General features: G+C 38.4%; 1 protein-coding gene across 3 annotated transcripts in view; it reads right to left on the reverse strand.

The window, feature by feature from the left end:
- The window catches only part of LOC126248803 (glucose-6-phosphatase catalytic subunit 1), a 204,379-nt gene extending 190,102 nt beyond the window's left edge, over window positions 1-14,277 (reverse strand). For all 3 annotated transcript variants that reach the window (XR_007545540.1, XR_007545541.1, XM_049950198.1), the window contains exon 1: window positions 14,086-14,277. Coding sequence is in view for 1 of the 3 variants with exons in the window: in XM_049950198.1 (XP_049806155.1) it covers window positions 14,086-14,141 (56 nt within the window). In the remaining 2 variants the exon portion in view is untranslated. The remainder of the gene's footprint in view (window positions 1-14,085) is intronic.
- Window positions 14,278-14,823: the final 546 nt, after the last annotated feature.

Genomic DNA, 14,823 nt, shown 5'->3' on the forward strand with positions numbered 1-14,823 from the left:
CGATTCTTTATTGTCAGGACATTGCCATAAAAAAGCAACAAACATTAAAATAGCTCAAATGTTTTGAGTGGTCGAGCCGCAAAGTTGACGTTTTCGAGTTTTTTTTTACAATATGATTCCTGTAACAGACGGAATAATGTAGGAGAAACTAGAGCACCATTGCAAGAACTGCCAGAGACAAATGAACCATTTGAACGAGTAGGACTAGATGTCGTAGGACCGTTGCCTAAGACTAAAGATGGAAACAAATACACTACTGGCCATTAAAATTGCTACACCACGAAGATGACGTGTTACAGACGCGAAATTTAACCGACAGGAAGAAGATGCTGTGATATGCAAATGATTAGCTTTTCCGATCATTCACACAAGGTTGGCGCCGGTGGCAACACCCACAACGAGCTAACATGAGGAAAGTTTCCAACCTATTTCTTACACACAAACAGCAGTTGACCGGCGTTGCCTGGTGAAACATTGTTGTGATGCCTCGTGTAAGGAGGAGAAATGCGTACCATCATGTTTCCGACTTTAACTAAGGTCGGATTGTAGCCTATCGCGATTGTGGTTTATCGTATCGCGACATTACTGCTCACGTTAGTCGAGATCCAATGACTGTTCGCAGAATATGGAATCGGTGGGTTCAGGAGGGTAATACAGAACACTGTGCTGGATCCCAATGGCCTCGTATCACTAGCAGTCGAGATGACAGGCATCTTATCCGCATGGCTGTAATGGATCGTGCAGCCACGTCGCGATCCATGAGTCAACAGATGGTGACGTTTGCAAGACGACAACCATCTGCACGAACAGTTCGACGACGTTTGCAGCAGCATGGACTATCAGCTCTGAGACTACGGCTGCAGTTACCTTTCACGCTGCATCACAGACAGGAGCGCCTGCGATGGTGTACTTAATGGCGAACCCGGGTGCACGAATGGCAAAACATTTCTTGGATGAATCCAGGTTCTGTTTACAGCATCATGATGGTCAAAATCCGTGTTTGGCGACATCGCGGTGAACGCACAATGGAAGCGTGTATTTGTCATCGCCATACAGGCGTATCACCTGGCGTGATGGGTGCCATTGGTTACACGTCTCGGTCACCTCTTGTTCGCATTGACGGCACTTTGAACAGTGGACGTTACATTTCAGATGTGTTACGACCCGTGGCTCTACCCTTCATTCGATCCCTGTGAAACTCTACATTTCAGCAGGATAATGCACGACCGCATGTTGCAGGTCCTGTATGGGCCATTCTGGATACAGAAAATGTTCGACTGCTGCCCTGGCCAGCACATTTTCCAGACCTCTCACCAACTGAAAACGTCTGGTCAATAGTGGCCAAGCAACTGGCTCGTCACAATACACCAGTCACTTCTCTTGATGAACTGTGGTATCATGTTGAAGCTGCATGGGCAGCTGTACCTGTACACGCCATCCAAACTCTGTTTGACTCAATGCCCAGGCGTATCAAGGCCGTTATTACAGCCAGAGGTGGTTGTTCTGGGTACTGATTTCTCAGGATCTATGCACCCAAATTGCGTGAAAATGTAATCACATGTCAGTTCTAGTATAATAGATTTGTCCAATGAATAACCGTTTATCATCTGCATTTCTTCTTGGTGTAGCAATTTTAATGGCCAGTAGTGTACATATTTGCAATGTTAGAGCATTTCTTTAGATACCTTCTCATGATACCAATACCTGATCAGAGCGCTGAGACTATAGCTAAAGTTTTTGTAAAAGAATGGATTCTTAAGTTTCGATCTACATTAAGTATAATTAGTGATCAAGGAACGAATTTTATGAGTGAATTACTTAAATAGACTTGTAAGCTCAGGCAAGTAACTCAGTTAAGGACTACATCAGCACAACCCTGAAGGAAATTGAAGAGTCGAGCGAGTCCACAGAACAATTATTAAAATGGTTAGCCATTATGTGAGCAGCAAACACGACAATTGGGATGTCTGTTTACCGTACTTGGTAAGTTATTACAATGCCAAAATGCACAGCTCAACTGGCTTAAGTCCATATCAGATCGTCCACAGAAGAAGAATGCATTCACCCTTGGACTTTGCACGATCAACTGCCGGGATCAGCAATGAACACGTAAGGGATCTAGCACGCAAGCTAAAGGAAGCATGGAGTGGAGTGAAACAGCGAAATCATCTATCCTTTCTTCAGCAAGCAAGACAACATGACCGCCTAGCGGCAGTGCCACAGTATACTTCAACTAATATGGCGGCAAGTGTACACGTAACTTTAAACCGCTCTGCAGTTTTTGAAGACTTAATTTCAATCAAGTGTATTGTTTGTGACGAAATAGTGCTAAATGGAATTAGAATATGCGTGTTTAAACATAAATGGTGCCATTCACACTGCTATGCTCAAGAAGATTTACAAATACAGTGTAAATGTGACAGAGTGTAACGGCCGCGAGATCGCGAGTGAAAAGTGCTACGCGGGAATAGAAGACAGCGTGCATGACGAACTTCAAAAAGAACTTGACATTATAAAAAAATATATAAAAACAATGGAAAATTTGGTACTAACCATACGGGAACTGTCTGAATCGTCAAGACAACAAGATCTCATTAATGCTAGCCATAAAATTCGTTGGTCTGCACAACCAAATGTACAAAGTGTAAACAGTGCGACTGTAACTAGAAATATGAACGAACTGATAACTCAAAAAGACACAAGTGAATTAAACGCAAGAAAAGTGGTTCAAGTGGTTGAAGTGGCTCTGAGCACTATGGGACTTAACATCTATGGTCATCAGTCCCCTAGAACTTAGAACTACTTAAACCTAACTAACCTAAGGACAGCACACAACACCCAGCCATCACGAGGCAGAGAAAATCCCTGACCCCGCCGGGAATCGAACCCGGGCGTGGGAAGCGAGAACGCTACCGCACGACCACGAGATGCGGGCAAACGCAAGAAAAGAAAGTGTTAATAGTGCATCTATGGATAAAAATATGAACAAACTATCCACACAAAAATATACAAGTGGATGAAACGGAGAAAAACACATGGTAAATATTCGTAAAGAAAAAAAAGTAAACAACCCCGTTATGCATAAGCAAGGACACAAGCAACAGACATATATTTTTGCAGATAGTCATGGGAGAGGAGTTACGGAAATTATGAGAACAAATCACCCAGACCTTAATGTAACAGGCATCATCAAACCAGGCGCGCCATTACGCGAAATTCTGAAAAACAGTGACAACATTAACGACGGGTAACAGCTGCATCATAATAGGAGGCGCAAATGATGTTTACTGTAATGAAACTTCGCGTGCAACGAGAATCCTAAAGGAAACAATCAAAAGGATGCCTCGAGTGCATTTCTACATTGTTAGTATCCCCAGGAGACACGATCTGATGGAAAATTCGTGCGTAAACATCGAGATTGTTACAGCAAACAGGCTATTTGAGAAAATATGTAGAGGTTTCCAGAATACGACTTTCGTAGAGATAAACAGTGTTCACAGAGAGCACTTCACAAGACATGGTCTCCACATGAACGTAAAAGGGAAAAAGATTATTACTGCCGAAATACTTAAATTTATTAATGAGTCATCTGTAATAGAAGTGTCTCCAATCCCAATTCCGCCAAAACAAGAGTTGTCTGTAATAGTGGAACCATCATTATCTGCAGTAGAGCTACAACAAACACCAGTAGCAGCAGCAAAGGCACAGATATTCTCAGCAGCAGTGTCAGATAAACCAATAGCAGCAGAATCACCACAATCATCAGCAGAGCTGTCGTCAACAGCAACAGCATCCAGAACAGCAGACCCCATAATACTACCTCAAGGCAATGAAAATGCGTGTGAGGAAAACATACAAAGGTCATTAGCAGTGCCAGCAGCTAACAAAGAAGGGCAGTCACCAAGTCGGGGAGCACGGGAGCCACCAGCAACAGCAACCACACAGAAGAGGTACCTGAGGCCTGGGAGAGCAACAGCAGAAGCAGCTTCCAATCAAGACAGATGCTTGAGAACTAGGAGACCTACCGAGTAAGCAGAAAGAGAACATGGAAAAAGATGTAAGTAAAACTGTCCATCTTAAATACCAGTGCGACAATAGTGAGAGAAATATAAACACCGGACAAAGGTACGATCCAGGTTTAATGACACAAACTGAAAATAATCACTGCATAGTACCAGAAGCAAAGGGAGCAAGTGAAGTGCTTAGTATATTACAGGAAGGGGAACTATTACATTCAAAGCCAACTGTTAGAATACTTCACCAAAATGTTCAATACATAAACAATAAAATAGAGGAACTAGAGGTAATATTACAGGAGTATAGGCCAAACATTCTAGTAGTTACAGAACATGGGCTAAAAGAAAATCACATAGGAATGTACAACTTGAAGAATTATGTGAAAGTAGCCAGTTTTTGCAGAACTTCCTATAAAGGTGGTGGGGTTGCCATTTTTTTCTAACTATAAATCAACTAAAGACATAAATATAACAAAATATGCTATAGAATTGAGCTTTGAAGCTACAGCACTGGAAACTAAAATTGCTGGGAATTTATGTTGTGTATTAGGTTTGTACCGATCGGTACAAACCTAATACAACAAATATGCTATAACAAAATATGCTATAGAATTGAGCTTTGAAGCTACAGCACTGGAAACTAAAATTGCTGGGAATTTATGTTGTGTATTAGGTTTGTACCGATCACCAAATGGTATAATTAAAACCTTCTTTGAACAGCTGGAAGATATAATCCAACACCTCTCAAAAACATATGCTTATTTGATCATTATAGGAGATCTGAACATAGACACGAGTAAAAATACAGACAATACTAAGACCCTACTGGACGTATTGTGCATATACAATCTAAAAATAAAAATAGATAAACCAACCAGAGTAACAAAGCATAGTGAAACTATTATTGATCATGTAATAACAAATATTCCTACATGCTATTGTGACACAGGTAATAAACTCCACATTAGCAGACCATTTTGCAATCATGATAGACATAAATATAAAGACTAGTGATTCAGTGCAGAAGATATGGGAGATGAGAAGACAGAACTACCCACATAACATAAATCTGCTAAAAAAGATGTTAGAGGCAGAAAACTGGGAAACAATATATGCAGCTAAAGATGCAAACACCAAATGGAACCAATTTTATTCTTTATTCAATTATTATTATGATGTTACATGTCCTGTTAGTAAAAGGCTTGTCAAACAGCAACAAAAAAAGAAAAGCTGGGTGACTGGAGAAGTAATCCATGCCAGAAATAATCTGAGAATGTATTATGACCTCTCCAAACAAAAAAATACTGAGGCCTACAACACACTGTATAAAATAAAAAAGAAAGAGTACTGTAGTTTTATCAGAGAAACTAAAGCATCATTCATCAGGATGTCTATATATAAGGGAAAGAACTACTCAAAAGGTTTGTGGTCGTTCATTAATGAAGAGAGAGGAAAAGTAACAAATCGGGCAGAGGACATCTGCCCACTGATGAGCGGAAAAAGCAACGCAAACCCTCTCGAAGTAGCCAATACTTTTAACAGACATTATATTACTGTAGCAGACGAATTAATAAGTCGAAATAAAACAAATGCAGTAAGTAAATTGTTAAACCCCCCACATACAAATCATACTATGGTTTTCACACCTACAACAGATGCAGAAGTGTCAAACCTAATAAAACAAGTTAAAATTAAACATTCATCTGGCTTGGATGGTGTCACATCACATCTCATAAAGGAATGCAGGGAATGTATATTAAAACCATTGACACACATGCTGAATGCTGCGATAGAAGAAGGTATATTTCCAGATTCACTGAAAGTAAGTAAAGTGAAGCCAATATTTAAGAAAGGGAACAGGGATGAATTAGGAAATTACAGGCCAATATCATTGATCTCAACATTTGCTAAAATCTATGAAATGATAATAAAGAATAGAATTGTAAGTTTTATAACTAAGTACAGTATACTGCATTCATCACAACATGGTTTCAGAGAAGGGAAGTCAACAAAAACAGCATCAACAGATATAATTGAGCACATTCTTAATTTACTTGACAGGCAACAAAAGACTTGTGGGATTTTTATGGACCTATCTAAGGCATTTGATTGCGTGAACCACTCAAAATTAATGATGAAATTATATCAGTATGGAATTAGAGGAAAATGCTATGACATACTTAAATCATACATTACAAATAGTAAACAATGCACAGAAATCAGACATACTAGTGGGGGAAATATAACAAACTACAGATCAGAATTACAAACAGTTAAACACAGTGTGCCGCAAGGGTCTGTTCTTGGGCCAATACTATTTATACTCTACGTAAATGACTCCCCTAGCTATATAAATCAGAAACTTATAATGTATGCTGATGACACAACAATCATTTGCACAGCTGACACAAAACAGGGGCTTGAGAAGGAAGCACTCCTGACTATTGAAAATGCAAATAAATATTTAACACAAAACAACCTGTTTATGAATCAGTCTAAAACAATGAATGTAGTATTTCAGACCAAGCATAGTGAAAATTATAATATAAATGTTAATATAAATGGAAAGACTATTAAAGAAGTAACCAGCACAAATTTTCTAGGTCCTATAATAGACAAACATTTGGCATGGGGGGAGCACATAGATGCACTGTGTAAAAAGATAAACAGATCTTCATCATGCATAAAACAGCTAAGACAGTGGATAATAAAGTCCTCAGATCAATGTATTATGGACTTGTCTTCCCACATTTGTCTTATTCAGTTCATATATGGGGAAATGCACAAGCTGGCTACCTAAAAATAATATTTACAATTCAGAAAAGGGCAGTGAGATGCATTGCAAAAATACCACCAAGACAGACCTGTAGGCAAGCTTTTGTACACTATAATATTATGACAGTATATTCACTGTACATATACCAAAGCATAATGGCAGTAAGGTCAAATGATAAACACCTCCTAAATAAAGATGTACACAAACACGGTACAAGAGGAAATGAAAATTACTACATGATAAACAGAAATCTAAAACTGGCTATGACTGCCCCAGAAGAAGCAGGCAAAAGGTTTTTTAATAAACTCCCCAAAATCATTAAAAAAGAAACAGATCTAAAATGTTTTAAAAATCATTTGAAACTATATCTCACAGAGAAATGTATATACAGTTTGAGTGAATACTAAGATGGTGTTGAAATACATCATTACTGAAATGTACCTTTAAAATTATCATTTCTGTATGTTGTTTGGATTTGTGTGTACATATAATGTGAAACATGTAAAACCTTTGTATGATTATGGACTATTTCTGTTTAATTATTTGTTTCATTTATATATAATGAAATCAAGTTTAATGTTAATAGGCTATTGTATGACACACCCAATACTCTCAGCTGGATTTTCAGCTGGAGTCCATGGGCAAAGAATAAATAAATAAATAAAATTGAGTTGGACATCTTGTGTATCTGAGCAATGGGGCACTAAAGAAGGGTTAAATCAAAATGTTTAAGAAGTTGTGGAATGGACCATATCCAAACTTGGAGGTGTTGTTGCCAGTCACTCTTAAGCTCCAACTGCCCATTCATTCAACTGTCATTCATGTCAATCGTGTAAAGCCATTTCCGGGTAGATTTCCTGTAGTATCGCAAGACGACGAGGACCGACCGAGAGCCAGACCTGCTGTTCTCAAACCCAGGAAGCGAGAATCGTGAGGTCACAGTCCAGACTTCATCACCACGTTCCGAGCGATCCTGTTCCAGACACCGCTACAATCTGCGTAGTGTGTGTGAGTGCAATGCGTGTGTTTTTTTCAGTCATGTGCTTATGTGAATATGTTGTGAAAATTTAGTATTGAAGCTATTGCACGAGTGCATAGTGAAACTAAACCTTTTATTCCACAGGTTACCACAAGAAATTCATTTACTTTATGTTCATTGTTAACTCTAGTATTTAGAACTAATTAACCATGTTCATTTTTATTCTAATGTTTGCTATGATAGCGTATTCTACTAATGCTGTACTAACAGTACCACAGAGTACAGGTGTTTTGTTTGAACAGACACGGTAGTTTCAACAAGCAATGCAAAACTTGTCCTCAAGTACAATCTGAGTGAAATCCAACAACAGTTCAATTCTGTAAAGAAGCAAATTAATCTAATTCATTCTGTTAAGGGTAATGATACAATTTTGGGAATGGGTACTTTAATTAGGAGTAAATGTGCCTGGTTTGATTTTGGATGGAGTATCCTTCGTACTGTAGTTGGTACTTTAACTAGTAGCGATCTACTGGAAGTTAAAGGCAAAATATTAGCTCTTGAACAACAGTCCAGTAGAGATTCAACTAACCTCTCTAATGAAATTATCGTATTAAAGAATATGTAAAGAACCATTACTAACCACACACGTTTCATTGAACAGATTGTAAAGCAATTTATCTCACATTTCCATGTAATTCGTAATTAAATGAACGCAAATATCCAACAACTATTCCAAGGATTAAATGCTGTGAGTGCACACTTAGATTTAAACACTCTTTTGTTAAGGATTACTGATAGTTTATCAAATGCTAGAATTGATGCCCTTAACTTAAGAACAGCCTTAGAAAGTAGTTCAAATGATTGTTTGAGCTGTGTACTACTACATCCAGAACAATTTTTACAGATCCTACTATTAATTGAGCGAAAGCTAGATGCAACCTATACTATGATTTACCCTGTTAACTCTTACACGATTACTATAAGTTATCCACCACCTACTCTTTAATGATTGAAGATGAATTAACTGTTACTGTTTCCATGCCCATTGCTATGTCAAAGCATAATTTTGAAATGTATAAGATTTATACATATCCTGTGAAATGGAGACAGGCAGGTATTCATGTGAAGTACATACTGAATGATTATCCACTGATCAGCAAGGAAGCGAAACGAAATGTAGTGTGAGGAGGGCTATGCGAGAGGCGTTCAACGAATTCGAAAGTAAGGTTCTATGTACTGACTTGGCAGAAAATCCTAAGAAATTTTGGTCTTAGAGCGGTAGGTGAATCAAAACAAAATGTCCAGACACTCTGTGACCAAAATGGTACTGAAACAGAGGATGACAGACTAAAGGCCGAAATACTAAATGTCTTTTTCCAAAGCTGTTCTACAGAGGAAGACTGCACTGTAGTTCGTTCTCTAGATTGTTGCACAGATGACAAAATGGTAGATATCGAAATAGACGACAGAGGGATAGAGAAACAATTAAAATCGCTCAAAAGAGGAAAGGCCGCTGGACCTGATGGGATACCAGTTCGATTTTACATTGAGTATGCGAAGGAACTTGCCCCCCTTCTTGCAGCGGTGTACCATAGGTCTCTAGAAGAGCGTAGCGTTCCAAAGGATTGTAAAAGGGCACAGGTCATCCCCGTTTTCAAGAAGGGACGTCGAACAGATGTGCAAAACTATAGACCTATATCTCTAACGTCGATCAGTTGTAGAATTTTGGAACACACATTATGTTCGAGTATAATGACTTTTCTGGAGACTAGAAATCTACTCTGTAGGAATCAGCATGGGTTTCGAAAAAGACGGTCGTGTGAAACCCAGCTCGCGCTATTAGTCCACGAAACTCAGAAGGCCATAGACACGGGTTCACAGGTAGATGCCGTGTTTCTTGACTTCCACAAGGCGTTCGATACAGTTCCCCACAGTCATTTAATGAACAAAGTAAGAGCATATGGACTATCAGACCAATTGTGTGATTGGATTGAAGATTTCCTAGATAACAGAACGCAGCATGTCATTCTTAATGGAGAGAAGTCTCCCGAAGTAAGAGTGATTTCAGGTGTGCCACAGGAGAGTGTCATAGGACCGTTGCTATTCACAATATACATAAATGACCTTGTGGATGACATCGGAAGTTCACTCAGGCTTTTTGCAGATGATGCTGTGGTGTATCGAGAGGTTGTAACAATGGAAAATTGTACTGAAATGCAGCAGGATCTGCAGCGAATTGACGCATGGTGCAGGGAATGGCAATTGAATCTCAATGTAGACAAGTGTAATGTGCTGTGAATACATAGAAAGAAAGATCCCTTATAATTTAGCTTCAATATAGCAGGTCAGCAACTGGAAGCAGTTAATTCCATAAATTATCTGGGAGTACGCATTAGGAGTTATTTAAAATGGAATGATCATATAAAGTTGATCGTCGGTAAAGCAGATGCCAGACAGATTCATTGGAACAATCCTAAGGAAATGCAATCCGAAAACAAAGGAAGTAGGTTACAGTACGCTTGTCCGCCCACTGCTTGAATACTGCTCAGCAGTGTGGGGTCCGTACGAGATAGGGTTGATAGAAGAGATAGAGAAGATCCAACGGAGAGCAGTGCGCTTCGTTACAGGATCATTTAGTAATCGCGAAATCGTTACGGAGATGATAGATAAACTCCAGTGGAAGACTCTGCAGGAGAGACGCTCAGTAGCTAGGTACAGGCTTTTGTTAAAGTTTCGAGAACATACCTTCACCGAAGAGTCAAGCAGTATATTGCTCCCTCCTACATATATCTCGCGAAGAGACCATGAGGATAAAATCAGAGAGATTAGAGCCCACACAGAGGAATACCGACAATCCTTCTTTCCACGAACAATACGAGACTGGAATAGAAGGGAGAACCGATAGAGGCACTCAGGGTACCCTCCGCCACACACCGTCAGGTGGCTTGCGGAGTATGGATGTAGATCAAAGATATTGTGTGTCCCTAAATGGAAATGACTTGCATAGGTGCAAACATAGTCATAAGTTAATTTGCCCTCAATCAGCAGTACTCTTAGATAGTAGACTGTACAGTTGTGAGAATTGTTTATGAATCATCCCCAAGAGATGAATTCCCTAGAATTTTAACGCATCTTTATCATCCATTTCTTAAACGATGTTCTGAAGGTATAATTTTCTCATATAACTCCACCCTTGATGTCACATTTACATGTAAGAAACTATGATACACCTGAGCTACCCTTTACACTCAAATTGAATAATAGTGGATTAATCTTGAATGTCACACATTGTGATTTATCATGTGAACTATTTGATATGCCTAGTGTATTGGCAACTACATTTCATGCAACTGGACATTTGCGATTAACGAGAATGTTATTTGTTTATTACAATTATTCATACATATTAACATATGGAAAACATTCCTTATCAAGTTTTTCTGAAGACAATAATTTAATTAAGGATATACATGAAAATTTAGTTTCTTCCAATAATGAGCTAAACTTCATTGAAGCAGCAAATAGAATTAAGTCCTTCAATTCATCCAGTAATGTTAATGCACACTTTATTGTCAGTATTGTTTTTTTATTGCATTTACTAATTTTTCTTTTGTCATGCATGAAACTGTCATCCTTAAGGCACGCTTCTCTGTACCGAACATTACTGAGGGAAGGATTGGGAAGGAAATCTGCCATGCCCTTTTAAAGGAACCATCGCTGCACCTGCCTGAAGCATCTTACTGAAATCACAGAAAACCCAAATCAGGATGACTGCATGTGGGGCCAAGAGAGTGACCGCAGAATTTTGAAAGTAGAGGAAGAACATACAGTATGGAATCTTCTTGATCATATTCCTACCATGGGACCTAATTTTTTTTAGAGCACTGCTACTTCAAGAGTGAAGAATCAAAGAGCTATCAGACAGACAGGGCATCACTATCTTCTTTGATGCTAATTACAATGATGCATACTGATTTTTCTGTTAATTTTACATATGTAAGTCAAGATGAAATTGAAAGTGCACAATGGCAGCAGAACTGAATTAGTATTTTTACTGCTATGATTTGGCTTTCATGGTACTTCTCACCCCTGTGTGTTGGTATCTGATAATCTGGACAGACAAAAAAATAAAAACACACAGTCGTCCCTGTTATTGATAGAGTTCTTGAAGGGCTACCAAATAATATCAGAGAATAGATATAATGCAGAGGCTCTGAAACCTCTAAGAAAGAGTCAAGGCAAAAAATTATACGGAAGCACTTTGCAACTTCTCATGGGAAGGGGCCAGTTGATGAAACAGGTGAGGCTGTCAAACACCATTTTTGGTCTCGTGAAAAGCAGGAAATTTATTGTAAACAATGCAACTGATTTTGTAAAAAATCATTGTTAAATTCTTCTAATGTGACAGCAATTCTCATGGGTGACGAAGACTTTAGAGGAGAGGGGCAAAAAAAAAAAAAAAAATTACATCTCTCGGCCTTAATCAAGAACTGCAAACCTTTATTGATTGTCACTAAAATTCAACACTTGGAACACTACAATGCTGAAGTTTTAGAACACACTTCTTCATCAGTTGCAAATGAAATCACTAACAGAACAGAAAAATCGCTAGATTTACATGTTGATGATTGGGTGGTTGTAAAATATGACAATATGTTTTCCAGGTAATGTTACTAAACTGAAAATGGTGAGTTTAAGGTTGATGTTGTGATTAAAGATGGGAAGCTTTGGAAGTGGCCTAAAATTGAAGATGAGATAAAACTACACTAATGACAAACAAATCAGAAAACTGAACCTTCCAACTGCTGTAAATTCCTGTGGTTATTTCTAGTTTGAGTATGATCTGTGATAATGTAATGTGAGTTACCATTTGTTGTAATGTGAGTTACTTGTTCATTATTTCTTTATATTGTTTTATTAGAGATTGAATGTTTATAATTGTGTTAAAATGCTTCTAGGATCTTCTGGTACAGTGCGTAAAACTTCCAAGAAGTCTTCACATAAAACAGAGCAGACATTTGTGTTTCCTTAATCATATGCACGACCCATCTCTTGGAAATGTAGTATGAGTTACAAAGAATAATTATAGGACTTGGTTATATAAACATAATAATGTAATAATTATTGTGCTCCAACTTTGTAGGGCATTCCACCAGAGGTTATGTTCTCTAAATTTTGCACACTGTTCAAATTAATTTTTGAAAAGTTATTTCCAAAAGTAGGCTCTTCAACAACAGCAGCCGCCTCGCCGTCACTGCTGCCAAGAAAACTAAATGGGTAACTGTGGGTATCAGAAAGTCTTTCCACACACTTAAATTTCTCGATTCTTTGCAGTAGCACTACACTATTCCACAGTTCATAAATTACTTTCACAGGTACAGAAAGATGTGCTACCGGGTACAGCAAGCAGCCATTCCATGACAGAAAATAAAAGTGAAGTAGTGTGGGATGTCAAAAACAACAGGCTGGAAAACGCACAGAAAAGTTTAACAACATACAAATCAAACACGGAAGTAATAGAAAATCAACAAGGACGGGCAAGTTTTGTAAATTGCTATTTCTCAATCAATCACGAAGGGTAGACTGATGATTTAAATGAATACCTTTTACTAAATGAAACACTGTTTCATATCTGAAATGGGAGAAGTACCAGCTATTGCAGATTTCACAAAAGTGGTACTTGAAGCTGTTGACAAGGATGATCGTGTTACAGATATATATTTATAGACTTGCCCAAGCAATCTGTTGCGTATGCCAGGGACAAGATTAGCAAATATTTCACTAACAGTTCCATACCTAATCATGCAACAATAGCAAGTTTGGTAACGAAGAAGAAAACAATTCAAAAGTTTCAAAAAATTTTTATGATGCTTGCCAGACGTTCTATTCCCCTACATAGATTATCAAAACGATTTTTACAGGTATTTACGTCAAAATTTTGAAAATCGAAATAGTAGGCCCATTCAGCCGGCTACGAAAAGCCTACCATTATTCTCAAACTGGAAACAATTGATGCCTAGAATCATCATCAACGGTCGTTAATGCAAATGACTGCGGGATGTAAATGTTTCAACACCACACTATTTACGCTACTTTGTGCGCCTCAACGAATAATGTCTCCATTGAAGTAGAATGGTTACGATACATGACAATCAATACATAATTACCAGTGTTTGTGTCACGAATAATGGTGCTATCTACGCGTGAAATTATCAAGTGAGCTTACGTACGACAAGAAAACATGATGACAAGCAATATAAAATCTAAGGAGTCAAAATATTGCAAGCCAAATATAACCAACTTCTTGCACTTACCCATTTTGTAAGCTCGAAATATATGCTGCTCCGACCTCGTAAAGTCCGTGCAACATGTTTTACTGTGACGACACAGAAAAATGACGAATATTTAAAAGAACTTGTCAACACATCAAATGGCACTGACAGTAAAAACAAACAGACATCGCTCACTTCAGACGACACAATTGAACCATTGGCCAAAGACAAAATACCACAGCATCAAAACCAGTAATCGCTGGAAAAAAAAAAGAAATTACATACACATCAAAAAAAGTTTTGCATCAGCTCGGTTCCGTGAGTTCCGGAAACCTGCACTGAAAATTGGAATAGAGATCAACCTAAACATCATTTCCGCCCTTTTTATAGCTCATGAAACCCACACATTGCATGTTGTATCAAAAAAAGTTTTGCATCAGCTCGGTTCCGTGAGTTCCGGAAACCTGTACTGAAAATTGGAATAGAGATAAACCTAAACATCATTTCCGCCCTTTTTATAGCTCATGAAACCCACACATTGCATGTTGTACCACCATAAAGCGAGACCTTCAGAGGTGGTGGTCCAGATCGCTGTACACACCGAAACCTTTCCACTGTCTCAAATCAATCTGTGACCATACGTTACCCTTCTTTGTACATTTTCAATATCCTCTGGTAGTCCTACTTTGCTTTTGAGCTTCCACACTTGAACAGTATTCTAGGTTTGAATAAGTATCTGCAAGAGCATCAGGGGTGCACTCTAGCCATAATTCTAATGAC

Source organism: Schistocerca nitens, chromosome 3, assembly GCF_023898315.1.
Source record: "Schistocerca nitens isolate TAMUIC-IGC-003100 chromosome 3, iqSchNite1.1, whole genome shotgun sequence".
Lineage (NCBI taxonomy): Eukaryota > Metazoa > Arthropoda > Insecta > Orthoptera > Acrididae > Schistocerca > Schistocerca nitens.